At 55.3% G+C, this 27,255-nt stretch overlaps 12 protein-coding genes across 12 annotated transcripts; 5 read left to right on the forward strand and 7 right to left on the reverse strand.

The window, feature by feature from the left end:
- Positions 1-817: 817 nt before the first annotated feature.
- LTR77_003525 (uncharacterized protein) lies at positions 818-1,288 on the forward strand (the record flags this gene model as incomplete). The annotated part of the gene is made up of 1 exon (XM_064800781.1): positions 818-1,288. The coding sequence occupies one exon, from the start codon at positions 818-820 to the stop codon at positions 1,286-1,288; it is 471 nt and encodes a 156-aa protein (XP_064660732.1).
- A 198-nt stretch (positions 1,289-1,486) lies between these two features.
- Positions 1,487-3,177, reverse strand: NPT1 (nicotinate phosphoribosyltransferase; the record flags this gene model as incomplete). The annotated part of the gene is made up of 4 exons (XM_064800782.1): positions 1,487-1,546; positions 1,641-2,395; positions 2,500-2,675; positions 2,780-3,177. The coding sequence occupies 4 exons, from the start codon at positions 3,175-3,177 to the stop codon at positions 1,487-1,489; spliced, it is 1,389 nt and encodes a 462-aa protein (XP_064660733.1).
- Positions 3,178-3,538: 361 nt separating this feature from the next.
- SYM1 (Protein required for ethanol metabolism) lies at positions 3,539-4,268 on the forward strand (the record flags this gene model as incomplete). The annotated part of the gene is made up of 4 exons (XM_064800783.1): positions 3,539-3,558; positions 3,610-4,079; positions 4,132-4,187; positions 4,242-4,268. 4 exons carry the CDS (start codon positions 3,539-3,541, stop codon positions 4,266-4,268), a joined length of 573 nt encoding a protein of 190 aa, XP_064660734.1.
- A 144-nt stretch (positions 4,269-4,412) lies between these two features.
- uvi31 (BolA domain UV induced protein Uvi31) lies at positions 4,413-4,856 on the reverse strand (the record flags this gene model as incomplete). The annotated part of the gene is made up of 3 exons (XM_064800784.1): positions 4,413-4,584; positions 4,644-4,750; positions 4,806-4,856. The coding sequence occupies 3 exons, from the start codon at positions 4,854-4,856 to the stop codon at positions 4,413-4,415; spliced, it is 330 nt and encodes a 109-aa protein (XP_064660735.1).
- A 385-nt stretch (positions 4,857-5,241) lies between these two features.
- On the reverse strand, positions 5,242-7,608 carry LTR77_003529 (uncharacterized protein; the record flags this gene model as incomplete). Its single annotated transcript, XM_064800785.1, has 1 exon — positions 5,242-7,608. The coding sequence occupies one exon, from the start codon at positions 7,606-7,608 to the stop codon at positions 5,242-5,244; it is 2,367 nt and encodes a 788-aa protein (XP_064660736.1).
- A 942-nt stretch (positions 7,609-8,550) lies between these two features.
- On the reverse strand, positions 8,551-10,306 carry LTR77_003530 (uncharacterized protein; the record flags this gene model as incomplete). The annotated part of the gene is made up of 2 exons (XM_064800786.1): positions 8,551-8,829; positions 8,885-10,306. 2 exons carry the CDS (start codon positions 10,304-10,306, stop codon positions 8,551-8,553), a joined length of 1,701 nt encoding a protein of 566 aa, XP_064660737.1.
- A 1,498-nt stretch (positions 10,307-11,804) lies between these two features.
- LTR77_003531 (uncharacterized protein) lies at positions 11,805-13,403 on the reverse strand (the record flags this gene model as incomplete). The annotated part of the gene is made up of 5 exons (XM_064800787.1): positions 11,805-11,909; positions 11,979-12,582; positions 12,692-12,828; positions 12,888-13,098; positions 13,168-13,403. The coding sequence occupies 5 exons, from the start codon at positions 13,401-13,403 to the stop codon at positions 11,805-11,807; spliced, it is 1,293 nt and encodes a 430-aa protein (XP_064660738.1).
- Positions 13,404-14,031: 628 nt separating this feature from the next.
- PRI2 (DNA primase subunit pri2) lies at positions 14,032-15,661 on the reverse strand (the record flags this gene model as incomplete). The annotated part of the gene is made up of 2 exons (XM_064800788.1): positions 14,032-14,184; positions 14,237-15,661. 2 exons carry the CDS (start codon positions 15,659-15,661, stop codon positions 14,032-14,034), a joined length of 1,578 nt encoding a protein of 525 aa, XP_064660739.1.
- Positions 15,662-15,724: 63 nt separating this feature from the next.
- On the forward strand, positions 15,725-16,714 carry LTR77_003533 (uncharacterized protein; the record flags this gene model as incomplete). Its single annotated transcript, XM_064800789.1, has 2 exons — positions 15,725-15,774; positions 15,877-16,714. 2 exons carry the CDS (start codon positions 15,725-15,727, stop codon positions 16,712-16,714), a joined length of 888 nt encoding a protein of 295 aa, XP_064660740.1.
- A 3,672-nt stretch (positions 16,715-20,386) lies between these two features.
- LTR77_003534 (uncharacterized protein) lies at positions 20,387-21,306 on the forward strand (the record flags this gene model as incomplete). The annotated part of the gene is made up of 3 exons (XM_064800790.1): positions 20,387-20,658; positions 20,713-20,761; positions 20,950-21,306. 3 exons carry the CDS (start codon positions 20,387-20,389, stop codon positions 21,304-21,306), a joined length of 678 nt encoding a protein of 225 aa, XP_064660741.1.
- Positions 21,307-21,561: 255 nt separating this feature from the next.
- Positions 21,562-23,567, forward strand: LTR77_003535 (uncharacterized protein; the record flags this gene model as incomplete). The annotated part of the gene is made up of 4 exons (XM_064800791.1): positions 21,562-21,611; positions 21,665-22,162; positions 22,282-22,658; positions 22,708-23,567. 4 exons carry the CDS (start codon positions 21,562-21,564, stop codon positions 23,565-23,567), a joined length of 1,785 nt encoding a protein of 594 aa, XP_064660742.1.
- A 685-nt stretch (positions 23,568-24,252) lies between these two features.
- Positions 24,253-27,042, reverse strand: HSP82 (Hsp90 chaperone hsp82; the record flags this gene model as incomplete). Its single annotated transcript, XM_064800792.1, has 2 exons — positions 24,253-26,402; positions 26,973-27,042. 2 exons carry the CDS (start codon positions 27,040-27,042, stop codon positions 24,253-24,255), a joined length of 2,220 nt encoding a protein of 739 aa, XP_064660743.1.
- Between the last annotated feature and the right edge of the window lie 213 nt (positions 27,043-27,255).

The following is a 27,255-nucleotide window of genomic DNA, read 5'->3' on the forward strand; positions in this document are numbered from 1 at the left end:
CGCACGCTGCTACATTGCATGATGCTGGCATATGGAAAGCTGGCATATGAAACGCTATCACATGAAAGGGGTCCACGTCTGCGCCACGCCACGTGGCAGATGAGCTTTGCGTCACTGATCAAGGAAGAAACTTCTGTTCCATACTTCTTACCATGTGGCGTGATCGAGACCTGTGCACGCGATTCTTGGTGGGGGAAATCCGAAATGTGTTCGACCACCTATATCTACGTCGACACCGTCCGCTCCAGCACCGATACCATCAAAAACCTCGGATCCCTCTCACCCCACAGCAGATGCTGCCAAGATCGAGTTTCTGAATGGGTGAATGGCGAGAAATCTAAGTGGTATGCGTATGCGAAGGCCAAGTACCCTATCTCGGCGCATGAGGGGGGGTATCATGCCGGGTACTGTGATGGTCGGCCCTTCCCTCTCAAGGATGGATAGCAGCACATTGGGGAGCAGAAAGACGTCCATGCAGCTGGTCACAGTCATCGAGATGGTGCTATGGTGCGGGAAGGATCGAGACAGGAATTCGTGCACGCTGCACAAGATGGAGTTTTCACTATGTGGTCCTGGGTTTGACTATCGTTACTCAGGCGTGCGACCCAGTCCTTCGAGGACACAGATTTGACAAAGGCCTGCTTTCCGAGTTGCTGAGACCTGGACTACGGTGATTGAACTATCAGCGAATATAGCTAATGGTCTTGGTAAGCACGAAACTTTGTTGCCTTGACTCCCAACTCTCTCATCTTCTACTCAACCATTGTACGTTTCTCTTACATGTTTGTGACCCGTAGATTCCATTACACGGAACGTAATGACGGCAGCATATCCAGTAACCAGCACTGTCGAATTGCTCGAGGGTATCATGGTTCATTTTTCACGAAAGCCTCTCGCAAGGTCAACCCGAACAGCAGGAGAATGGCACAACGTCTTTATAGAACCTCCCCAGGTCCGCAAGTTCCTCGACCCATCACCAAGGGAGCCTTTGGAGCTCTCGGACGCCGCACCAGTCCATTGCACAATCTACATCCGAGGCGGTATCACGATTCGAGACATCTACGACGTCACTGCTGCTGTTGTGGAGAGTAGCGAGCTCTATGAACCGTTCGACTGGATGGCGTATACTTATCATGATGGGTTTACGTGGGCCGAATGCTCTGTTGTGACGATTCAGAAGGACGAGGCTTATCGGTGCAGGCGACCGGAGTGGGAGATGAAGTGGGATCGGTATATGAGGATGAAGTATGGCTTTCAGGATTTGGTTTCGGAGGATGATGTTGAATGAGCATTGCGGTAGCTTAGTCGCAATGAAGGACGTCATCTGAAGGCATGGCGCCGCATTGTGTCTATCTCGAAGTTCTCAGCGGCCCTGAATGTGTTGAATTTTAGCCTTTCCAACGCCTCGCTGGCCGATGTTATGCGATCTTGGGTATCAAATGTATCATCATGCAGTCGTTATGCTGGTCTCGTGCTCTGGGAACGCTCACTTGTCCCAACGATGCGCCTCGTCGCCTTCGCGCCACTCTGTCTCCGTGTAGCCAACCTGTGTAGCTGGTCAGTACACACATATACCGAACAGAGGAATCCGACAGCCCTGAAACAACGATCGGCACTCTTTGGTGTTGCAAAGCACTTACCAGATTCTTCACCTTCTGGACCAACTCGTCAGACCCCATATTCTTCCCCTTGTTGTCACTCAGCTTCACTGCCGGGACGCCCTCCGCCTCACTAAGCTTGATGACAATGTTGAGCGGAACGCTCTTTTCATCCTTGTTGCTCGCATGCATGAAGTCGTTGGTGAAGAAGGTCCCAACACCGAAAGAGGGTGTTAGACCAGCCGCTATCGTCGCTTCGCGATACGTGATGCATTTCTCGACGTTTAGACTGTCCGAGAAGACGACGACCTTTTTGTCGGTGATGCCTTGGCTCTGGTAGAATTTCGAGATCGTCTTGACAAACTCGAGCGGGTCGCCAGAGTCCTGCCGGGTTCCGGTGAAGATTTGGGCGTAGGTGGGATCTTCTTTGGAGTTGCCTTCCTCAGCACTTCCACTCTTTGCAGCTGGCTTAGCGAACGCTTTGAGAAATGCGGGAGTGCCGAATGTGTCAGTCAGAGCGATGGAAAGCACGCCACGTCCGAAGGTACCGGTCCAGTACTGCATTGCAAGCTCGTTGGCGTTGGCATAGTCTTGCGTAATCGCTGCAATACCCATGAACCACTCGTGCGCAACCGTTCCAATGGGCGCAACACCGAACTTCATGGCGAAGTGGACGTTGGAAGTGCCAGTGAATTTGCCAGTCCAGTCTTTGAAGTCGAGACTCGCCTCCCTTTGAGCGATTGTCAAGCCTTGCATGACCTGCTCGTGTGCTTTGTAGTCACGACGCCGTCTGGTGCCTAGAGCGAAAGATCAGCGAATTGTTCTGGAAGAGCAATAACGATTTGAAGCCCTTGGAAGTGCCGTATGGCATTGAAGGTCTTCCGGAAAGCCAGTCACTTACCGAACTCGCTGAAGACACATCCGTTCTTGAGCAACTTGTACGCCTTGTCTTGGGCGTTCGCGACCTGTCCATCTCGGTTCCAGTCACGGTCGACGAACTTGAAGTATGCTTCCGATATGAGAGCGAGGAGCGGGATCTCGTAAAGAATGGTCTCAACCCACAGACCTCGGACAGATCTCGAACGCAAAGTCAGCGAGTGTCACGAACACAAGAACAGATCAGCGAAGCAGCAGAACGTTACGTGGTGCTTGATCTCGTCTCGAAGGCCGTGTCCACTTACAAGGAGATGGTGCACGGCGTCTCATCATCCTCGGCTTTGGACTCGGTTTGACATGACAGCTGAACATGCTCGCTGGGCTTCAACTTGAACTTCTGCAGGTAGTCGAGATAGTCCTTGCTGAAGTAGGGACATGTCTTCTTCAGCCATTCGATTTCCTCAGAGGTCACAGTGATCTCACCAAGCCGGTTGACTTGATTCTGGAGCCACTTGAAGGCGCCGACTGTCAACTTCATATGAGGCGTGCGATTGGTAAAGCCATAGGCGATGTGAACCTTGTCGAAGTATTTGAGGATGGCACATTGCATTGTGAGCTTGTACAGATCCGTGTCCAGAAGTGAGAAGATGGCTGCCCCGTTGCCATCACCAGACGAAGAATCACCGTCCATGGTGTCTGCCATCACTGCGTTTGATGGTGGAGACGAGATAGAGGTGTAGTTAGTCAAGAAGGCAAACGCTTGACTTCATCGATCATCCCACGCGCGGCCACTCCCGAAGCGCCGTAAAGCTTAGCACGGAGCTTGGGCCGAGTGACGTCGATCTTGATTTGAGCCTCTTCAATGGAAGGAGAGAGTCTTCTTATCTTCAGAGCACAACAGCTCACAACAACCCTTCGACAGCGCATACACGACACATTGACATCCCCCGAGCATCTCTATGGGCTTGCGATCACAGCTGGATCTGTACACCGGGCCATCCATCGCCCTCACAACCACTCCCTAAGCCACCAGGAGCTTCCTTATCGCAACACCCACACCCACAATGGCCGGCGTATTACGATGGTATGCTGCATTCCAAGCCACTCATAACACACCAAACTAACGAAACCACAGGTACCAAGCCCGCCTCGCCGCCCGCCCCGTCCTCACCCAATCCATCACCACCGCCGTCCTCTTCGCAACCGGCGACACCATGGCCCAACAAGCGATCGAGAAACGCGGCCTCAAAGAACACAACCTCGCACGTACGGCGCGCATGGCCATCTATGGCGGCGCCGTCTTCGGCCCCGGCGCCACCCTCTGGTATCAGTTCCTGCAGCGCAAGATAGTACTGCCCGGCCGACCGAACCTCCAGATCGTGGCGCGGGTCGCGACAGATCAGACGGTGTTCGCTAGTACGAACCTGTTCCTCTTCCTCAGCAGTATGGCGATCATGGAGGGCAGTGATCCGAAGAAGAAGCTGGAGGACAGCTATTTCAACGCGCTGCAGAAGAATTGGATGGTGTGGCCCGTGGCGCAGTTTACGAATTTCAAATACGTCCCGTTGCAGTACCAGGTTCTGATGGTGAATCTGGTGTCGCTGGGTGAGTGGAATCGAATGCTGGGTGTGAACGATAATGCTGACGGCGCTGCCAGGCTGGAACTGCTACCTGAGCTTTCTCAATTCTGCTCCGTCGGGCGCGCATGTTAAGGTAGGCGTTTTCACGTTCACCACCACGTCTTCAATGCTGAATACAACATCACAGAACCCGACATACCCGCCGGATGTCTAGCACTGGCACGACCTGTTTGAGCGCCTTTCATCAGCCCTCGATACCCTGTAGATATACCTCAGACATGCATACCGTGCCACCAGCCAGGTGCGGCTTCACGGCCTTCTCCAGTGATCACGTGAGCACCAGTTCAATCTCAAACCCCTACGCAGCCTCCTTCGCCTTCGCCCTCTCGTCCTCCTCAACCGTCCGCGTCCGTAGTTGCAAAGCATGAATCCCCCCCTCCGTCGCCATCTCGTCCTTGAGTAAAGCGTACACCATTCGGTGGCGCGCGGGCTGCATCTTCGATTTGAAGGCATCGGATGTTATGAAGACCCTAGAGTACTCCGTAGTCAGAACCGTAAATTGTCGAAGAGGTAATGGTTGAATCGGTACCTAAAATGCGTCTCCCTTGAAGTACTCCCTCGCATCGCCTTGTGATGCGCATGAGCGTCTGAATCGTTGAAGACTTCGAGGGAGGCTGGTGCTAGTGCTTCTATAATCTTTTCATTCCACCTATCAGTGATATATTCCAATGGCCACGGGGGAATGGCTTACCTTCCGCCTCATCGCGTCCTCCATCGGCGTCTGAGAGCCGGCTTCCGCCATGATTGAGTATCCGCGTCGGAGCGTGCTGGAAGTCAGGCGTCGGAGCATTTGCGAAGGATGGATGAGAGATGATTGGCAATAAGTCGTTCAGTACTTGAAGTTGTCGTCGAGAAAAGACGTTGGAGACCTTTCGGCGTGAAGTCGGCCCAAGTGCCTTCCCGATTGGGACAACAAATAAAGAAGCAGAAGCAGGGGCAGATGAAAGCCACCGCTCACGTAGATTTCGAGAACGAGAAGTAATATCGTGCATGCATGAGCTGAGCTAAACAAACGCCTGCAGAGATCAGAGTGGTATACCGCCCGAGCAAACGCCCCCGTTGCTCCGCACACATGCATCGCAACCACACCCATCCCGCCACCAAACAACACCACAACCATACATCCCTCACCTCAACCCAGCCCACTCCCTCCACCCCTCCACCCCCGCACTCGGCGCCGGCACAGCACTCACACTCCACACCTCCCCCTGCCCACCAAACCCCAACCACTCCTGCACATCCGTCCAATTCCTCAGCACCCACCAGCAAACCGCCCCTACAACCCCCGCACCAGCTGCGACTCGCATGACCACGTACCCTCTTCGCCTGAAAACCTGGCCGAAAGCTAGGAGACCGAGAGGGTCGCGGGGGTCGATGATGGCGACGGGGCCGCCGAGACGACCTTTAGCGCCGCGCGGTTGGGAGGAGGTGGTTGTGAGGGGGAGGGTGGGTGAGTGCTTCTCATCGCTATCAGCGCTGCTACCAGAGGAGTTCGGGTAGAAACGCTGTTGCACCCTTCTCCGCTCGTTGTCCAAGCTGCGCTGCAGATCCTGCGCCCACTTCGCCAGACGAAGTTGGCGGAACGGTTCGCTAGGAGAGGCGTTGGCAAGGGCACGGGCGTAAGGTGATGGGCCTCTTCCGGCAGCGTTGTCGGAGTCCGTGGTTGGAGAGGCGGAGCGGAAGTAGCTTGAGTCGCCGTGAGGGACGAGGACTTTGCTCGTTTCGTCGGGGATTTCTGGGCTGGCGAGGAGGAGGTGGTTTTGGAATAGCGAGCCTAGATTCTCTTGCCGCCAGAGGAGGAATTTGGTGGCGGAGAAATGGCGGAGGCGGGCGGTGTTGTTGGGTTCGAAGAGGGCGGAGACGAAAACGTCGAGTTCGCTGGGGATGAGGGGTTGGAGGTAAGAGGAGGACATGAGAACGCTGGCATCGATGGTTTCGCTGTCGTCTGCTAGGGCGGAGGAGATGGCGAAGGGCTCTGCAGGGTGCTCCTTGGAGAAGGTGGAAAGGAGTTCGTTGAGGAAGGGCTTGTCATCGAGCTGCTCGAACATGGCGAGAAGCTGCTTCTTCCGCTCCTCAATCGTAGCTGCGTCGACCTCGTCCGCGCGTCCGATGACTGGTATCACGTTCGTCCACTTGCACAGATAGCGCAGTAGATCCAGCTCGCTGTTCTCGGCGTCTGCTGCCTCCTTCGCATCCACCTGCGGCTCGAAGACATAGATCACAGCATCAGTCTGCACCCCACCCTCCCCGCTCAACATACCAATCAACTCACTGTCCCCCATCTTCCCCATGGTCGTCATCCTCGATAATGAAGACTTGAAGTGCTCAAGCACCTGCTTCACATGATGACCCTCGTGAAAGCCAGGCGTGTCAACAAACGTGATATTCCGCTCCAGCACGCCTTCGCCCATACTCTTCCGCTTCAACAACATCCGCCTGGTTTCGAAATCCGTCCACCAAGACGGGTACGGCCGTGTGGAAGCACCAATCTCTTCGATCTTCCTAGTCCCAGTACAAGCGCTCTCATCGCAAAGGGACTCCGGCATACCATACGGACCCGTAGCCATCGAATCCACGTGCACCACGTCCTCGCACGCCCGACACATGCTCTGTATCAGACTCGTCTTACCCACTCCCCTCTGCCCAATGGCCATGACTTTCAGCCTTCCCATCAGCCTTCCCCTCTCCGTGAAAGGCCGTCTCGAAGGCATAGCAATACTCGGCATCACAAGCTGCGGCATCGCTCCCGCCCCAACCACTTCACTATCCCCCTCTTCTTCATCCCCGCACGATGACTGCACAGCCTGACTATCCGCCTCACTAACCTCCCCATCACTCAACCGGAAAGACTTCGGCGACCCGGAGCGCGGCGTACTCGGCATCGCAGACGCGGGCTGCGGGCTCATCTTCAACGGCGTAATGGGCTGACTCAGATTCAACGAACTCGCCGCCGAACCACGCCGTAGACGGGAATGTACCGGCGAGTCGATTGAGCGCAGCGATACGGGTGATCCATTCCGCGGCGCTTGGGTGGGGGAGGAGAGGTGGTCGGAGGAGATGATGCGTTGGCCGGCGGCTGCGATGCGTGGGTGGACGGGGTTGCCTGCTTTGCGCTTGCGGCTGGAGAGAGGGGTGGGGTCGGCGCTCGGGTCGAAGCTGGCGTCGCTGATGTTGCTGTCGGTGCGGGAGAGGGAGCGGGAGTCGTGGTAGGGAGGCGGGTTGATGGTGTCTTCGAGGCTCTGGACGCCGAAGCTGCTGTCGCCGCTCATGCTCCCGCTGGGCGTGGGCGAAGTGTTCTCGTCTTGTGTCGATGCTGAGGCGCGGGACATCTTGCGTCCTCGCTGCTGCTGCGCGCCAGCCTCGATGTCCTTCTCGCTCTTCAGAAAGAACGTCGTGGGCCCCGAGTGGCCTGGGTTGGTGTAGGGTGGTTGGCCTGTCGCGACTCTCTTCCCTCTGACCGTACGGTGTTGCGGCGAGTCCTGTGGCGCGCTCATGGTGTATGATGCATTGATTCAAGATGCGGTAAGCTGGGCAAGGAGAGCTCTTTGTTGTTGACCGATAGCTGGCGGTATGGGCGGCTCGAGCAGGCGGTTACAGTTCGACTGCTTTCCCAAGACTCCGGTGGATGCCTTCGATGCCTCCGAATGCTTGATGCTGTTCACGGATGAGTGTCGAGGTCCGACGGCGATGGTGATCTATGACACCCCTCGTTCCGGAGGTGGAGGAGTGGAGACGGCGTGGGGCTTATCGCCCGTCCAAGACGCGATCCAGTGCGGTGGAAGGAGGAGTGATTGTGCCAATGCTGCAATAAAGGACCTCATGAAGTGGACATGGACACCAGTAGCAGCACGTTAACTCAGTCGAACAGTGGTAGACGTCAGGGCAGAAGGGTACGTAGCGTCACGCCGTACCTTGATCCAAATGCCACCTGCATGCCATTCCAGGACCAACCAATCACATCACCGACGACAGCAACGACATTAGCAAGCAGCGGTATAGCAAGATTTGTCTTGAATCATTGTCCAGCTATTTGAGACACCCGTATGCACATCCTTCGCTCCACCCTTCTTCGCTGCATCCTCTCTCCCTTTGAATATCTCCCCACTCGTCGTCCGCGCTTTCAAACACAACAACCTCATACCAGCCATATATAACACACAGCAGAAGAACATCAAGCACAATCGCCAGCCATGCCGCCTGCCATCCGCTCAAGCCGCGACAAAAGAAGGCAAAGAAGAAGTGAAGGGGTACCCACGCTATGCAAAAACCCGGCCGATTGCGGTGACGCAGCAGTGACTTTTTTTCGCAGCCTCCTTCCGTTGCTTCTGGGATTGCTTTTCGAATGGTTCGTAGTGTAACACATGGGTGTAAGTGTAGTCGTTCGGTTCTTCGACGTCACGCCATCGCCTCAAAGGCTGCACGTGGTCCTGGCGATCCTAGGTAGCGATCGAGCTGCCACGTCCACGAGGAGCGCCGCCTGGCCCACCACCACGTCCACCCCTCGGTCCCTGGTACCCGCCACGACCCTGGAAGCCTCCACGTGGTGGTCCCTGACCAACACCTCCGCGGCCACGACCACGACCGTTGTAGGCGGTGGCGCCAGGAAGGAACTTGCGCTTCTCGACGTACAAGTTCTCATCGCTGATGACGTGTGGGTTCGCCGCAATGGCAGCGTTGTAGCCTTCGAGAGTCTTGAAGTCCACGAAGGCGCAGTTCTGCTCTTGTCAGTACAGTGAAATCAGAAGGAGTGGTCGGGGGCCATGAACTTACCTTGTGGTCCGCAACGTCGAACCAGAGCAGCTCCCCGAAAGTCTCCAGACGTGCCCTCAGCGCGTTCCTATCAACGCCTTCGTGCACGTTCTTGATGTAGCCGCGGTGCTGTGGTCCCTCAGGCTGAGCGTTGGCCTGACGAGACTGGTTGCGGTTGTGGCTGCTGCCAACTGCCGTCCACTCGTCGCTACCCTGTGCGGGTGAAGCCTCACGCTGGGCGGCTTGAGCTGGTGCGGGAGGTTGCGGTGTCGGTGCAGCGGCAGCGGCCGGTTGGGCTGCAGGAGCTGGTTTCGGCGTCGGCTTGCTTTGAGAGGTAGACGAAGATGCTGAAGAGGGAGTGGCTGGTGTTGCGACGCGGTTGGCAGATGCTGCGAGAGATGCCCATGTCTTTGGCGCTGCTGGCTTTGGCGGCGCGGCGGGCTGGGCTGGGGCTTGCTTAGGCGGTGAAGGAGTTGGGGCGGGTGCGGCAGGCTTCTCAGGCTGGGCAACTGGCTCGGGAGCGGCTGATGGCACATCCTCAGTGGCCACAGGCTCGTCAACGGGAGCGGGAGCAACAGCTGGCGCGTCTTCTGCTTCCTTGACTTCCTCCTCAGCAGTCGCGTGGCCGTTGACCTTCGGCTCGGTGGACTCGGCAGCTTCGTCGGCCGCGACCTTGCTCTCAATCTCCTTGTCGACCTGCTGAGCATCGTGCTCAACGGCAGCTGGGTCAGTCGAGCTTGTCAACCCTTCGGGCTGAGCAGGCGTCTCTGAGGCAGTTGGTGCTGGCTCTTGGTAGCCACCCGTGGGGACCGCTGGGGCCTGCTGCACCTCTTCTGCGCTGGTGTCGACCTGCTCAGGCTCGTCCTCTTCTTCGATGAGATAGCGGAAGACGTCGTTCAGCACGAAGTAACCCTTGACTTGCGGGGCGAGGACGAAGGTCTGCGTGAACTTCTTATGCGGCTGCGACTTGTTGGAGATCTCGCCAATGACCTGGATGACGATGTTGTTGTCGGAAGCCTGCGAGTCGACGTTGGTCACGCGCACTTTGCAGTCCTGGAAATCATGCTCCTTTATCCGGTCATGGATGGCTCTCTGACCAACGCAGACAGACACCTTGTCCGTCTCCTGACCCGACACATGCTGTGAGCGCTTGCTGTAGAAGAGGTAGAGCTTCTCGGGGCTGCGGCTCAGGGTGGTGTAGTATTGCTCGACGAAGAACCAGCCAACCTCATCTTTCGAGACGTCTTGTTGGTTGGGAGCAGCGGAGGACGCGGAGGTAGCGGCGGCGGGTGTGGACGAGGCAGGGGCTGCTTGAGTGACGGTGGCTTGTGAAGATGAGCTGCCGTTGGCGCTGTAGGCGTAGCTGTTGGGGTGCTGCTCTAAGCCATTGTAGCCAGAGTGCGGAGCGTAGTTGCCGTTGATGGGGACTTGCTCGGTGGCCATGGTGGCGGGCGAGCAGGGCGAAGAGAGAAAGGGTCGAGTAGATGGAGGTGGCAGCAGTGGTCGCTGTATATCAGCGCAGGCTCAAACGTGTAGGCAAGGATATGAGCAAGCTCCAAGAAGCAGTCAAGGAAGACGCCGAGCACGCGAAGTGATGAAGGAAGCTATGGGCAAGTCTTGCGCGCGGCCTTGTGGTCGAGGAATGTCGAGTCGGTGATGAGCGCGAGCCGTGATGTGTATGGAGATGGGACGGGTGGTTGTTGTGACGCGAAACAGAGTGAGGAGGCAGAGGCAGATGAATTGAGTTCGTCTGCAAAAACACCCGACCACCAGCGAAGCCGATCGGCTTGGCATTCACGAGCCGACCTCACCTCATCTCGAGCAGTACCGGCCCCCATGACAAGGCCGTCACACGACCTACGGCAGTCTCAATGCCACGTCGGTGAATGGCACACACACTCTTCATGGTCCGCAAGGCGCTTGTGCTACATTACTTCGGCCTCGTGGCCGCCGGATCACTGGTACATGTATGTTGTGATTCCCAGCCGTCATTGCAGTCCATGTGCTACCCGGAGAGGAAGGAAGACCACGATGTACCATCATCAACAGATTTTCCGGGTGTTCGTGCCTCTCTGTGCTGCTGAGACATGGCCTGCTGGATCCTCATCACGAACGTCTGCAGCACATCCAACCCGTTAAGCATCAGCGCCAGACCACATCACTCAACACCCTAACACTACCTGTAATCGACGAAGAATCCATTAGCAAAAAGAAACCTTGTAGTCAAGTTGCCAATTCGACCACTGATCAACTCTACAGCCACTTACGCCAAACAAGATGGGACTGGATCATTGCTAACCAACTCACTCGATGGACTTTATCCGAGATACGAGGTTCTGCGAGATTTGCAAGGTAAGAACAACAAGCTTAGCCAATAGCTGGTTTTTCTTATTGAAAGTGAGGTTGTAGAAACAACAATATAGTATTTATAAAAGACCCCAAGGTTCAGCCGGCGAGGACTTCGATGAATTGGCCTTCATTGTATCACTCTTCGGTTGTGAAGTTTCACTGTGGGTGATGTCACGAGCAGGACAGTCGGTTTTTACGCATCAATCTCCTCTTCTCCCTTCTTCGGCATTCTGTTCCTAACACCCTCTCTCCATCCTGGTTCCGCACTTCCACTTTCGTAGCGATATGTTCGCGATACCTGGCCTCGTCTGGCTGGCTACTGTTGTGGTGAGGCTGGCTCCCTGCCAAACGGACAGCCAGTCATCAAAATTTTAAGGGCGTCTCGAAGGCAGTTGAGAAGAGAGGGAACAGTTTGAAAAGCATTATCTCATGCTGGAGTATCTAAGCTTCGTTGCGATCTGTACTCAATGCAAAAGACGCTAACGATACTATCGTAAGTCGTTCAATTGATGGGATGCCCGTTGCATTCAAAAGCATCACCTTCATGACCAGTCGACCCACACGCTTTGACCGCTGGAGCCGGCCGCAGGGCCTACGAAGGAATCGAGACCGAAGCCTTCGCGAAGCTCACGCTCGGCTTGCCGCCGTCGTTGTTGTAACTGTAGATCGAGTACCAGTTCTTCAAGAACGTATCACCCTGGCCACATCCGTCAGCAACGTAACCTCCCAAACCCTAGAGGCGACTGTATGAGAAAGGTCCACTTACCACAACATACAGGTTCAACCCCGGGTTGATATCAGCCCCAGCAACCGACCCAAGACAATACTGCGTATCAGCAAGCCGTCTAGCCATCCCATCATCCCCAATAAACTCCGCAAAATTCGTGGTAATAGTCCCCAAACTAAAGTCCTTCTTATTAGTCGCAAACTTCCGCCCCTTCCCTCCAAACTGAAACGCCACATTCGGCGTCTGCTTGCACGGATACGCATAAACCAGCAAATTCGTCCCACTCACCGGTACCGGGAACGCCCCGGGCACACGACTGTAAATACTCGCCGTCGCCAACGTCGGCGCAATGACCAGCGTCGTCCCGGTATCGATCGCAGCATTCCCGACCGTGGGATCGAAAGCAGGAGCCTTCTTGCCGTTGACCAGCACGGTGTCGACGGCGACTTGCCAGTACGTCTCAGCGCTCAGCGGGATCTTGGTGACCGGGCCGCGGAAGCGGTCGGAGGCGCGGCCGCCGAGGAAGAAGCTGAAGTCGGGGTTGGAGATGACTTTCTGCGTGATGAGGTTCTCGAACCAGGTGGGTTGTTTGGAGCGGGCGATGGTGGAGAAGGCCATGCCCATGCGGGCGGCGGATTTGGAGCTGGTGCGAGGGTGTGGTCAGCCCAGTGCTTAGAAAGACCGATCATGTGGTTAAGTTGTTTGGACAGGCAGGGATGGGTGAGCAAGAGGTTGTCTGCGGAAGCACTTACGTTGAGAACCCTTGTGCACTCGTCAACGAGATGACGTTCGTGTTCTCGGCCGTCAAGCCGGCGACGTCTACGCTGTCGAAGTAGTTCTCCCCCATGATCATGCCAGAGCCGTACGTAACGGCAGTCGTGTTGCCTTCCTGATAGCAACGCCTTCAGGTCAGGCGCTATCACAATCTCCCATAATTCGCTGACTTACATCGACACCGCCTCTATCGTACTTGATCTTCCCAACACACCCCTGAGCCGTGCCACAGGTAGGCCCCGGCACGAAGAAATCGGCAGAACCAGTGTCAAAGTCAGTGGTGAATGCCTGCGGCTTGTCGTTCTCAGCGCCCACGGTAGCGATGCCGTAGTAGAGCAAATCGTTGCCTTGGTCCTTGAGAGGCTCGAAAGCGTCCGGGATCGAGCTGGATACCAGTCTTCAGCACAAGCAACTCCAGGACAATCACAATTGGGGTTAAACGAAGCAGAATCACCTTGTCCCTCTCCTAACGACCTCCCCAGCCTTGCCCGGGAGTTTGACTTTCATACCATACTTCCCTACTGTGTGCTTCAATTCACCAAAGTACCATTCCGGGTTGACGGTGCCATCGTCGTTCGTCACGGTTTTGTGGTTCCTCGAGAAGGGGAATTTGATGCCGTTGTCGACTGGAGCTCGTGCGGCGAACGCCACGGTGCTGAGGAGTGAGCAGACGGCTAGTTGTGCGTACATCGTAGTGATCGCAACTCAGTGGGTGGGAAAGGATGCTTTGGTGGGCGAATACAGAGGCCATAAGTAGACTGTCGAGGTCTTGACCGACTTTTCCACAGATCTTCCGATGGGCTCTTGTCGTGCCTATTGCTTTCTTTCAAGAATGTTGTGCCAGCGTCTGGGAGGGCATCTCGGGCATGGTGAACCTGCCATGAGCTGCTGCCACTGACCATTGCATCACGCTGTGGCTTTCAGAGACGTGGTAAGCGGGTCCATTGCACGAACTGTGTCGACCAACAACAAGCCACTTTTGTGGTACTTGCTCCACGCCGTCGCTACCCGCGTACGGGGCCGTGGGAAGAAACAGCCACTGCGGAGGAGAAAAGGGCCCAGCAGGTATGGTAGCCTTTGTCTCAGCTTTCAAGGTGGCTTCTGTGGAACTCGGGCAATGCCTCATTTCGGCGGAATGTTGTCTTGCCGTCCTAGGAGATGTGAGACGGAATCGCTGGTCATGAAATTGGTATAGAGCGGTATCAGCAGTATAGTCTGTAGTGGCACCTAGTGCAATGAAGAACCACAACGCCGAAGAATGCTCACCAAGGCCCGCGCCCCGACGCCATGCTCAATCCAAAATATAACCGCATCGATATCACTCTGTACTCTGTTGCGTCGGCCCATCCACCCCAATGTCGCCACTCTGCACCTTCCCCAAATTCTTCAGTAGGAAACTCCTCTTGAAGTACGTGTTCGGGTGCAGAATAGTGTCCAGCTCGCTCGCCGGCCACAGTTTCTGATCCTGTACCTGCGTAATGTCAGTACAAAGGGAGTATTACACAACGAGGAGCAAATCCCACCTTCTTCAGCTCCGGCTTATGCGCAGATTCAAAGACCTTGTTGCACGCAATGTGGTACCTCTGCTTGCCGACATCGTCACGGACTTCTCGGAGCAGCTTCTGGTCGCTGACACCCACACTCTGGAGGAGGGTGCTCAGATTGTCGGGAGTGTATGTTCGGTACGGGCATCCATGATTTTGGCCGCTTGACGGTAGCGCCTCGGTGAGAAGCTTTTGGCAGGAGTATGGCGTATAGCCTTTTCCGCGGCGGTTCGCGTCACCGCCCACATCCCCGTAGCTGTGTCGGATGTTGTACAGGTATTCGGACTTGAACTTGTCTGTACACAATGTCAGTGCATGGATCGTAAAGCAGAGATCCCATAGCTTGTTACCGTCAGCGATGAGCTTGAAGCTCTTTCTCCAAAAGACGATGCACTCTTGGAGACTCAGTCCAATGCCCTTCAAGAACAGTGTGTACTGTAGCCGGCCGAAATGCTTCAGATGGCTATTCTTCCTCAACTCCCGGTGTAAGTTGCGCATACACAGTGGGAAGTTCTCGCTCAGTGCATCAATACTGCCCGCGTTGATACTTGCCATGTCGCTGATGCTTGAAGCTTCACTGTAGCCTGCGTCGGGAGCAACGAACGACTGCGACAGATGGTGTAGTATGGGCGACAAGCGATTGTCTTCATCCATCCGTGGTAGGAAGCGTGCCGCTAGCTCCAGACCAGATTCAAGAGTACGCGAGAATTCGCTTACCACCATGTTCACTTGCTCCCGAACGTGAACGTAGGCTGTTCCTCTCTTCATCAAGACCTGCCGCCTTTCAACCAGCTCTGGCACCTTCTCCCAGTCGACCTTGAACCAGCTTTCTTCATCTGTCTTCGACACACTGGTGGCCGCCTTCAGCTCATCCAGCCACCGACTCTTCTCTTCGTCACCCACAGTCTCCCAGCTCATCGGGAGCGAGTCAATGAACGCTTTCTTCTCCACACCATCATCCTGCTGCATCCGAAGCTTGAACAGCTGCGTCTCAAGTCGTGCAAACCGCTGCCGTAGGTCAGCCGTCCCGCTGAAAGCCAGTCGAAGAGTCCAGTGTGAGTAGTGGTCTTTCTTCCTCTCCATCGCCAGCTCTGAGCTTCTACTCCGGTTGCTGCTCAGACGCAAGTGCTTCTCCATGACTGGCCGCATGTACTCCTCGGTCTCCGCTGGCGACTTGTTCCTGAACTGGCATGCCTCAAGTTCGGCAAGCACTTTCAGACGCGCGATGCCCCATTCTTCGAACTGCTCGAGCGTGACGTCTCCTGTGGGTGGGACCGTGTAGAAATTCATGCGATGCTTGTAGTCTTGCTCAACCCATTGTGCCTTTGCGAATTGTTGTTTCCGGTGGTCGAGCACTGCTCGCTTCTTCGGATCGATGCGCGGTGCTGCTGACGCCGCCAACATTTTGACTCGATGATGGTGTCGGTGTTGTATGTTGCAAGTCGAAGGTGTAGTTAGTCGAGATTCATGATCAGACCAGTCGCGACTGCTTTGAGTGACACGCGACGCGTTGTGGGGTAAAGCTTGAGATGCAAACATGACTCGTGCCCACTATTTCCTCCATCTTGCATGCAACTACTTCACATCCCTTCCTACATCGACAATATGTCGCCAATCAGACGCTATCTGCGCATAACCAAGTATTCTGTCCTGGAAGTGCGCATCTACCTAGACCGGCCATCAGAGTCCGGCTGGTTGCTCTCCACCCGCGACAATGTCCTCCCGCGCATCATCGAGGCAGTACGACCGAAAGTACTACCCAAGCTAAGAGAAGAGAACGAGAACGCCAAAAAGAAAGGCGGCAAGAAGAAGAAGGGCATCAAAGATGTGGTTGTCGGCGAGGACTTTGAAGTCACCATCTTCTTGACCGAGCTTTCGACCAGGCATTCGCTACTCACCAAGCAGAAGACCTTCAGCGACAAGCCGAAGCTGAAGAGCACAGGCAACAAGCTCTCGGGCTGGCTCAACAACAGCGCCGAAAACGCGATACACGTTGAAGACGACGAGCAGGCGCCGGCGGTTCTACAAGAAGAGAATGATGATGTTGCTGAGTTGAAGGATATTCCGGAGGCTGGTAGCGCAGGCAAAGGGAGAAGAGGAGCAGGTGATGAAGAGGATGATGCTCTGTTCGTCAGCTCGAGCGACGAGGACTTCTTCCAAACGCAGCGCGCGCAGAGGACTAAAAAGCGCAAACGATCTACGAAGCAGTCCGAATCCGCTGAAGTTGGAGACGACGAAGAGACAAATGCAGACGACAAGAAGAAGCTGGGAATGAACACTTCGTACGACGGCTTTAGCATCTACGGCCGGATCTTGTGCCTTGTGGTGAAGAGAAAGGGCAAGAAAGCAGCCTCCGGTGCAGCGAGTGCGCCTCTGGGAGGCAGCCAAATGATGGAGCAGTGGGTTAGCACGCAGGCCGCGCAGGAGGCAGGGTTGGACGAGCTCGACGATGGCTGAGGCTGTTTCCCGACACGATCAGGCCACCAACATGAGCAGATAATCCACCATTCCATGAAGGAGTCCAGGCCGCTCTGCGAATTGCGCCATTAGCGATATCTCGCCCCCAGCTGCCAGGGTGCTCGTGGCTGTCAGCGTGCAACAGGACCGCCCAGCCGGCGGAAAGATTCCACGTGGGAGGGCGTCAGCAATTTGCCATGCATGTGCAGCTGTTGTGCATGAGGCTAACCTCACAGCAAGATACGACGCGATGCGACGGCTGAGTACGCAGCTGTGTAATCACTGCGGCTGCCATCGTTCCGACAGCAGCCAGATCTGGCCGCTTCCGTACCGCCCATAGTACAGTGTCAACCACAATTGCCTTCCACCTCTTGCCTCGCATATGCGTGAGCTTCAGAAGCACTCTCTCTTCGCCTCAGCGTCTGACCATTTCTTGTGCGCGTCCTAGCATGCTAATTATAATTGTGTGAGCCAACACGCGAGCGAGCAATATATTGAGCATGCACCCAATATATGTCATGCATGACATCCCACGGCCTCTTCATCAGTTCGTCCACACTGGCGGGAAGTCAAGGAAAAGCACATTCCTATTTGGAACAACCGGAAACGCCTGGCAGCTGGAAATAGACTCTGCAAATCGATTGACTCGAACGGTCAAACCATTGACTTTCACCAATGCTCGCGCGGACTCGTCAGCGTTCACGAGGTGATACGTACACTCCCCCTTGATTGCGTGCTTGTTGGCAGAACATCGATCACCCATACCATCGCCATACGAAACACCTTCGTGATGACTGAACGTTTCGAAACTCGGCATCCCGCTCGCGTTGTGGCAAGAATCGGCGCATCGGCGGGATCTTCATGAGCTTCGATGCTAGACGCACATCAATGCGCCTCCTTTCACTGACCCCTGCTGATCTGTCTGAGACAGATTTGCGAGCGATCAAACCGAGGGGCGAGGTGAAGCAGACCGACTCGCAGGGACAGCTGTCGTTTCAAGGAGGTCCTGCAACACGTGTGTATCTGTGGTAGTCGGTACACACATACTTTATGCGATGTATAGGAGCAGGAGAAGCAACGGTAATTTCATCTGCAGTCACAGACAGGAGTGGTCGGTGCGGCCACGTGTGCTGCACCCGTTGCGTGGGCCAGACCGGAATTGAGTTTGCTCGCAGAAGTGGGATTGGGCATTGCATTTGCGCCTCTGCCGCTTCGAGCGCCCAAATCTACCGTCATGGTTCGATGTCTGCCGGCCAGCCGATACAGTCCGATGCACCATTGCGTGTCTTGCACGGCTCCACGGCATGTCATGCCTTGTGACCTGGTTGGAAGCAGGAAGACCGGCAACCGATATGGGCAGTCCGCGGGATGGAAGGTCTCGGCGATGTCAGCGTCAGCAGGTTGTCCAAAATGGAGTCATGCTCGTTCTTCTAGCGACGTTCTAAAGCGCCATACCCCAGGCACCGTGCGCGCGATGCGAGATGAAGACACGACAGTCGGTGCGGCAACGCTCTGTGCACACTTCCCAATTTGCCACCTCGGCGAGCGAGCGGAAAATGCTCGTGGTCGGTGTGTCTTGAAACAAGCGGGTGCCTGCTGCGAGTGGTTGCTCATGCACCCCTGTCCGCCTGCAGCAGAAGACCTGCGGAAGCTCTTGGACTCGTTCGCCCGCGGCTCTTGGCGGGAAACTCAATTGTATACGAAGTACGAATCGTACGGCTCACCGTTCGACTGAACACTAATCAGCCGGTTATGGCTGGCTGCCGCGACTCCGCCGACGGCTTGTCAGACAACGCCTCGTCGCTCACACCGATGTTGCCGCTCGAGAGCATCCCGAGGGAAGCTGGTATGGCGTGCGAGAAGTAGGCAACAAGCGGAACGAGAGAATTGATTGCTTGAAACCTAGCCTGTAGCTGCGCTTACACCCCGGACGACACGGCTCAGGATGATCAGAAAATGTAGTCATGCGTGTCTTGCCCTGGCCCCGTGCTCAAAGCCTCTCAGCCTTGTCAAACAATTTTAGCTCTTCGACCGGACAACTCACTCCTTGTCAGGCACACACCGCCTGACATGATGCGCGGCGGTCTAGGGTTAGCGTGTTGCCTGGTCTTGCATCATCCAAGGATCCTGGTTGCGATCGTCTGATGGGGTGTGCTGGCCTCGTGGTGTATATAATCTTGTCTGCCTCCCGACTGTCTGCTTTTCACTATATCACACCACCGACACATCACTGATCGACCGCACCACACGTCTTCGACACACTTCCACACCAATCAGACTACGTTAACCAACCAACACTCTTCACGTGTCAAGCAACCACCACCACCACAATGCCTGCCGTCGCCTTCCCACCTTGCCCGGGCCCGCCACCCACTCGGCCATTACCCCCAACACCAAAGTGAGCGAACCTCCGTCGCCACTGACAACCAACCGAATGCCTTTCACCTTCTATTGCAACTTCTGGACGAACGATGGCCTTGATCGAAGCCAATGACGGCTCAATACATTTCCTTGTGAGCAACGAAGACTGGACAAGAACACCACAACAGCTCGTACATTCGAGGAATTGCCGACATCTCCTTCCGCCTACACACCTGCGGCACGACTTGGGCGGCCTCGAACCGCATCGACGAGTCTGAGTTTGGGAGACGCTGCTTGGCCCCACACCAATCCCACGCGAGGCGCCTGCATCTTGCAAACCATCCTCCAGCGACGGAGTCATGAGTGCATTCACTGTGCACATGACTTGCTCCACCATGCCAGCAAGACATTCTCCACACCGACTCGGGCGCGATTGCGACGCAACCACCTCACCGACTTCACTTCAACACCTTGGTCACATCCTAGCTGCCGGCCAGCACACGCCGGACGACCGCTTTCGCAATAATAGCCCCCCACATGGGCATTTGATGACCTGTACATTATCTTGGATTTGGCTTGGTTCTGCATTTGGGTTTTGTGGGCTGCTATTGGGAGTTTAGGGGATCCTGGTCATATGGTCATATGGACGGGATGGAAGCACAATGATACCCACGGCAGCTGCAGACTTGCGCGCCATGTACAGTAGTAATAGTTTCAATATCTGCTTGCAATCGAGCTTGCGTCTCCCAGAGCGCAATCACGCAACCATCCCTGCCAGTTTTGTTCACGTGTCGGGTTTTCGGATGTGGTTCGGTTGCTTGCGGAATGGAGGTAAGTCCGAGTCACCCTCACCTTTCGTGTTGTCTGTTTGGAAGCTGAATAGAACAGCCAGTATACAACATTACATACTCCTGCAAACCTACTGCTCAAAACCTGGTGAACGTTGCAGTTGACCTTCGAATCTCATGCATACCTTAGTGTATTGTATGGCTGAGCTATGCTCACGCGTCCAATCTGGCAGTGGTTTCATGTCCAGCATGTACACTGGCCCAATAGCAACAATGCACCAGCATGGCCTTTCCGCCGGAGCCTTCATGCTACTACAGTCGACGATCAACATACGAACGAATAGACTTCCGACGCCCACCGGAAGCAATTGTGACCACTTCAATGTTCATGTCGATCGTCCCCGCTTCGCATTCTGAGATTCTCCGTGTCATCATCGCAACACTATGGGAACGAGAGACTATATCATGTTGTCAGGGTAGGACGAGCCTCTGAGGCACTCCCCGTACACCGCAGTAAGTCATGATGGTCTCGTTTCGTCAGTCTACAGTTCTTCTTTCCTTGCTATCCTGGAGTTTTGCGTCCAATCCTCGACCGTATCCACCACCGGATGCACATCTGCAGACGACCAGTATCCTGAATCATGAGTCTTACCTCGATGGGCTTGACGATCACCAGTGGTATCTCGACAACATCCCGTTCATCGATGTGCCGGACAAGTCGATGCAGGATGTCTATTACTACCGGGCAAGCGTCATCAAGCGACACCTCAAGTGGGCGCACGAAGGACATGGATTGTGAGTCCTTGCAGAGTATGGCAATGATCAGGCGGGTCGACTGACCTTGCGCAGTATCGAGACGGAGTTCATTCATCCGGTCAGCTGGGCGAGCAAGTTCCAGGTCAGAAGCCCTTCAGAGCACCATGATCACGTTGGTACTGCACATGGGCAATTGCTGATCTCGCACACCAAGTATAGACTATTCCAGACTCTGCAGCCCACCACATAGTTGAGGTGAGGAGTGCCTCCGGAGACACCCATTCGAGTTGCCGAGTTGCAAGCAGCTTATGACTTTTCACATCTTTCTAGCTCCGCTGGCTACGAGACCAGGACTATGCGAAGAACCTGATCGAAGCCTATACTCGCGGCGGAATCGAGAAACTGTCCTACATCACGTACACTCATTATGTCCACCGCGGTATCCTGGAGCATGCGCAAGCCACAGGCGACATCCCGTTTCTGGTATCGCAGTTAGATGGGATGGTGTCCATCTACCACCTCTGGAATACCACACGCGACAACAGGACTGGGCTCTACCATCGTAACCCGCTACAGGACGCTCAAGAGTACAGTCTGCCTGGCTACCTGACTGGCGGTCCAGGAGGCGGTCCCATGCAGGAGTGGAATGACTTTGGCCTGAGTTCGAGCATGGGCGGCGGTAAGTAAACATAGGTGGAACATGTCGCTACTGTGTCTTAGACCTGAAAGTCTCCGAGAGCTTGCCGGCCCAAATGACCCTCAACGGGCGTTTCGCCTAGTAAAGCCTTCGGACAGGTCTAGGAGATAGCAGCCGGCAGCGTATCCTCCCTCCCAATACAGCAAGGATATCAGGCTGACGGCTTTCATATAAATTTTGTAGGCAATGACTACGACCTCATTTGGCTTGGTCCGGAAACTTACCGGCCTGATTTCAACGCCTACATGGTTGCCGGAGCTTGGGCTATAGCTGACGTGGCATCGATGGCTGGCGAGTGAGTCTCTTGCGTGGCATCGGCAAAGCCATCTATGCTGACCCTTATTATAGCACCGCACTTTCTGATACCTGGCGAGCCTATGGCAACGACCTTTACGAACGAATGGAAGAGCATCTCTACAGCCAAGAGCTCAACTACTGGATTGACGTTGTTCAAGGGACGAATCTGCGATGCGAAGGCCGCGAGCTGATTGGCATGTATCCGTATCGGTTCGATGTCGGTACCAACGACACCTACATTCGTGGACTGGAGGCAGGCTTGACGCCAGAGCATTTCTTGACCGAGTTCGGACCGACGACTCTCGAGCAGACAAATCCATACTACACCGCTTTCAAGAACTCCACCAATTGTTGCGTCTGGAACGGGCAAAGCTGGCCCTTCTCGACCTCAGTGTACTTGCAGACGCTCGCACGTCTTGCCAGGGAAGGCTTGAGTGACGTTGCCACGTCTGAGTTCTTCAATCAAGAGCTGGAAAAATATGTTCTCACCAACTACAAGGATGGTGTACCGTACACAGCCGAGTCACACTTCCCAACTATCAACATGTGGTGAGTACTCATGGGTCAAAGTGTTCTCCGAGACACGATCATACTGCATGTGGTGTCTTGAGACCTTTTGCTTTCTTGCACGACTTTCGAGACACCTGCTAACCCTTTACCTGCGCTAGGTCTGGAGACACTTCGAATCACTCAGAACACTACCTGCACTCTACGTACTTCGACAACATCTTTACCAATTTGCTAGGAGTTATTCCGACGTTCGGCGACACGCTCGTGCTCAAGCCGCTTGTACCGAGCGACTGGACGCATTTCGCGGTGGAGAACCTTCCATATCATGGTACTCTGCTAAGCATGGTGTGGGATCAGGATGGAACACACTACGGCGACTGCTCTGCAGGCTTCAGTATCTATTCCAACGGCACGAAGTTCCACCACCAGATGGACTTCCAGGCGGTCAATGTTACACTACCATTCAATACAGCCGAAGCCGCCCAGCGATTAGCTCAACAACCGCAGTGGCAGAACATCCTAGCTAACCCCAACTGTATGCGCCCTTCTCCCCCTTCGCAAGTAGCTCGACTAATCACCCGTAGCACCCCACGGCCTTCCAGCAGTCACAGCCGACTGGAATCTCAACGTCGATGGCGACAACGCCCCCTATCCAGCCTGGAAGATGAACGACGGTCTGCTGTGGTATGATACGACGCCGGATAATCGCTGGACGCACAACCAAAGCACGGTGCCATACAGCAGTATCAACATCACCCTCCCCCGGCCCCGGAAGATGCGCAGTCTCAGCCTCGCCATCTTCGCAGACCGCGAACGAGGCGGCGTCGTCGATTGTCCGGACGGCATCAAAGTCACAGACAGCAGAAATCGAGTCGTGGTCTTCGAGAAGCCGTGGCGGGACTGCGTGCCCAACGCGCTGAACACTGTACTCTTCGCGGACCCGGCTACCGTTACTGCTGCCAACAAGAGCACGCCTGAATCTGGCTTCGAGATCGAGACGGACTTCCTGCAGGTCACGTTGAGCGATAAACTGCACTACACCACTGCTGTCAGCGAGATACAGATCTGGATCGCACCGAACCGCGGACCGCGGTATGAGTTGGAAGACGGTCTTGTCGGGACATTCATCGGTGGCTTCGAAGGACGGGCGACTGGTATGAACGGCACCATTGAGCATGGTGGCGTGACGCTGGGCGAGGGGGGATGGGTCGAGATTGCTGATGTGCGGAGGTCGGACAGCCAGGCGGGTAGATCGGGGTTGACGGTTACTGGTGGAGGGCGTGGGACTGTGGAGGTGGGTGTGAACTGGTTGCGGAATCATACCGTTTCGTTTGATGGAGCGACCAACAAGACGGTGCAGGTTGAGCTGCTGAGGGGAGGGAATGTGGTGACGGTGTTCCAGAAGAGGGGACGGCCGTTCGTGGATGCTGTTACTGTGCAGTAGTACCTACCCTCCTATCCTCGAACGAGTTGGCCGGTCCTGCTTGAATGGGTACAGACTGGTGAAAGTCTTGCTCTGGCTGGAGATCAGCTGCAATTCCCCCTTCCCTTCTCCAACATCTCGTAGGTTTGCAGGATCAGCGTAGTACCCTCGTGGTTTCAGTCCCTACACTGGAGAAGGGCCGCCTGAATTTCCAAAGCTGTGATTGGGCGGAGGAGGGGAGACGCTAGCTAATGTTCAGATTCTGGAGGCAGGTGCGCTGCGCGTGCGGTGCGCGGAGAAGGGAGGAGCGGTAGCGGTTAGTTGGAAAAGCTTCAGTTTGCTGCTGCGAGCTCTGGGACGAGAGGCCTGGAGAGCGATCTCGTGCTGCTTTGAAGGGTTGCTGAGAAAGAGGGATTCTCTACCGTTTTGCTCGTGAGATAGACCACTATCAACCATGACATTGAAGCGAAGGGAGAGGAGATTTTGGAGAACTTTCTTGATTCAAGTCACATGAGATACCTATAGTTACACTCCTCGATTCATGCAACTTTTCAGCCATTGTAACCGTGAACCATCGTCCCTCAAATCGACAGTCGAAACAGCTTCTTCGACGGTGTATGTAGCACAGCATCGAAGTCAACGCCTCGCTCCGCCTCAGCCAGCAACCATGCACAAGATCAAACGCTCAAGAGTAGACAGACACCATCTAGTCGACCTCCTCCATGGCGCTCTCGCCCGTCGCCTCAGCTGCAGGCCCGTCCTCCTTGGCCGCCTCCTCCGACGTCTCGACCTCCTCGTCCACGTTCAGACCAAGCGAGACGAGCTTGTGGATGCGCTCCGCGTAGTCGGCCGGCTCTTCGATAGTGAAGCCGGACACCAGCAGCGAGGTCTCGTAGAGCAGCGTGGTGATGCTCTTGACGGTGCGGTCGCTCTCGCCGTCGCTCTCGACCTTCTTCTTCAGCTCCTTGATGATCGGGCTCTTGGGCGAGATCTCAAACGTCTTCTTGCTGCTCATGTAGCTGGACATGGAGGTGTCGCGCAGGGCCTGCGCCTTCATGATGCGCTCCATGTTGGCGGACCAGCCGAACTGGCCGGTACGGATGGCGCAAGGCGAGCCGACGAGCTTGTGCGACACCACCACCTTCTCGACCTTCTCGCCGAGCACGTTCTTCAGCGACTTGGCCAGCGACTCGTACTCCTTCTCTTCCTCCTCACGCTTCTTCTTCTCCTCGTCGGTCTCCTCGAGCTCGAAGTCCTTGGTGATGTCGACGAGCTTCTTGCCGTCGAACTCCTTGAGCTGCGTGAAGGCGTACTCATCAATGGGGTCGACAAGGAACAGAACTTCAAAGTTCTTGGCCTTGAGGGCGTCGAGGAAGGGCGACTTCTCAACGGCCTTGATGCTCTCGCCGGTGATGTAGTACATCTGCTTCTGGTGCTCCTGCATGCGGGTGGCGTAGTCCTGAAGCGAAGTGTTCTCCTCACTACCAGTCTTGGTGCTGTTGAACCGCAGCAGCTTGGCCAGCGCCTGGCGGTTCTGGCTGTCCTCGTGGATGCCAAGCTTGATGTTCTTGTTGAAGGCGGTGTAGAACTTGTCGAAGTTCTCCTTGTCTTCGGCAATCTCGTTGAACAGCTCGAGTGTCTTCTTGACAATGTTCTTCTTGATGACCTTCATGATCTTGTTTTGCTGTAGGGTCTCACGGGACAGGTTGAGCGGCAGGTCCTCAGAGTCGACGACACCCTTCACGAACGACAGCCATTCGGGGATGAGGTCGGTCGCATCGTCAGTGATGAACACACGGCGCACATACAACTTGATGTTGTTCTTCGTCTTCTTGGTCTCGAAGAGGTCGAAGGGTGCGCGCTTGGGCACGAAAAGGATAGCGCGGAACTCGAGCTGACCCTCGACGGAGAAGTGCTTCACGGCGAGGTGGTCTTCCCAGTCGTTGGAAAGCGACTTGTAGAAAGAGCCGTACTCCTCTTGGGAGATGTCCTGAGGGTTGCGGGTCCAGATGGGCTTGGTCTTGTTGAGCTCCTCCTCCTCGATCTTGCTCTCCTTGACCTTCTTGGTCTTCTTCTCTTTCTTCTCCTCGTCCTCGTCTTCGACTTCCTCCACCTTGGGCTTGTTGTCATCACCCTCTTCCTTGCTCTCCTCAGCCTCCTCATCAGGTACCTCCGTCTCGGTCTCCTTGAGCACGTGAAGGTAGATGGGGTAGGAAATGAACTCGGAGTGCTTCTTGACGACCTCCTTGATCTTGCTCTCGTTGAGGTAGTCAGTCTGCTCGTCCTTGAGCTGCAGGATCATCTTGGTGCCACGTCCGAGCTGCTCGCCCTCAGTGTCCTGCTTGACGCTGAAGGTGCCACCGGCGCTCGACTCCCAGATGTATTGCTCGTCATCGTTGTGCTTGGAGATGACGGTCACCTTGTCGGCGACGAGGTATGCGGAGTAGAAACCAACACCGAACTGCCCGATCATGGACACGTCTGCACCAGCGGTGAGCGCCTCCATGAACTGCTTGGTACCCGAGCGGGCGATGGTTCCGAGATTGTTGACGAGGTCAGCCTTGGTCATGCCAATGCCGGTGTCGCGGATGACGATGGTCTTGTTGTCTTTGCTCGGGATGATGTCGATGCGCAGGTCCTTGCCCGAATCGAGCGCGCTTGGGTTTGAGAGGGCCTCATAGCGGATCTTGTCGAGGGCGTCGGAGCAGTTGGAGATGAGTTCTCGCAGGAAGATCTCCTTGTTTGAGTAGACCGTGTTGATGATGAGGGAGAGCAGCTGAGAGATCTCGGCCTGGAACTCGAACGTCTCGCTCATGATGGCGGTGTCGTGTGGTGTATGTGGGTGTGCTGTAGAGGCTGTAGGGAGGTCAGTGATGTTCTCGAATGTGGTCGCAGCCTTGAAGCAATTGCTCTGGCAACGGTGGCTGGGAGTCGAATCAGAGGATTACAATACTTACGTTGTCAATTCAGATGGTGTGTGTGTGTGGTATCGAAGGTGACCTGCGGCCGGGTATCAAGTTGTTGTAGTGGGTGGAATGGTTGTGGTTGTGGTTGTGTGTTGATGGTGTTTGGGCTTGCTATAAAATCTCAGAGGCTGAAGGAGCTTGGACGCTTCTAGCTGTTTCGACGAGAGTCACGTGCTCGAGGCTCTGTCCAGAACATCCAGAACTCGAGCATCTGCTCTCACACTTCCACCCATATGCTATCTCGTGGCAGTATCATGAATGCGAAACCTCTCGGCGCTACCGGAGAGACTCGTCCTTCCTACTACCTCCTCCACGCCCAGTCCGAGACATCATCCCTCGACTCTGTTACGGGGACAACACTGGTCTTGAAGCCTCGCAGTCGACAGTATGGACACGACTTCCATCACAAGGCGCTGCCACCTTCACATCTTCTGCTGCCCTTAACTTGTTAGTACCTTACCCATGAGTCCTTTCAAAGAGGCCGGTCTCTTGAACAAGGCGCTCTGAGAGATGGAGATGCGACGTAACATTGCCTCGCGATGGCCTTGCCTCCCAGTCTGAGTTCATATAACTTCGGAGTCTACATCGTGCGGCGAAGGGCGGACCCATTGGAGCCTGTCAATACAACCTCTTTGGCACGTTTCACCCAGTATATGGCACAAATGTGAATCGGTCATTGAGCTGGTCTTCGCTCACTCTCGCCTAACTTCCTAAGTCTAAAGACCATACGCCATCGGTGGTCC

The sequence above is a fragment of the Saxophila tyrrhenica genome, assembly GCF_035928015.1.
Source record: "Saxophila tyrrhenica strain CCFEE 5935 chromosome Unknown scaffold_5, whole genome shotgun sequence".
NCBI classification, from domain to species: domain Eukaryota; kingdom Fungi; phylum Ascomycota; class Dothideomycetes; order Mycosphaerellales; family Extremaceae; genus Saxophila; species Saxophila tyrrhenica.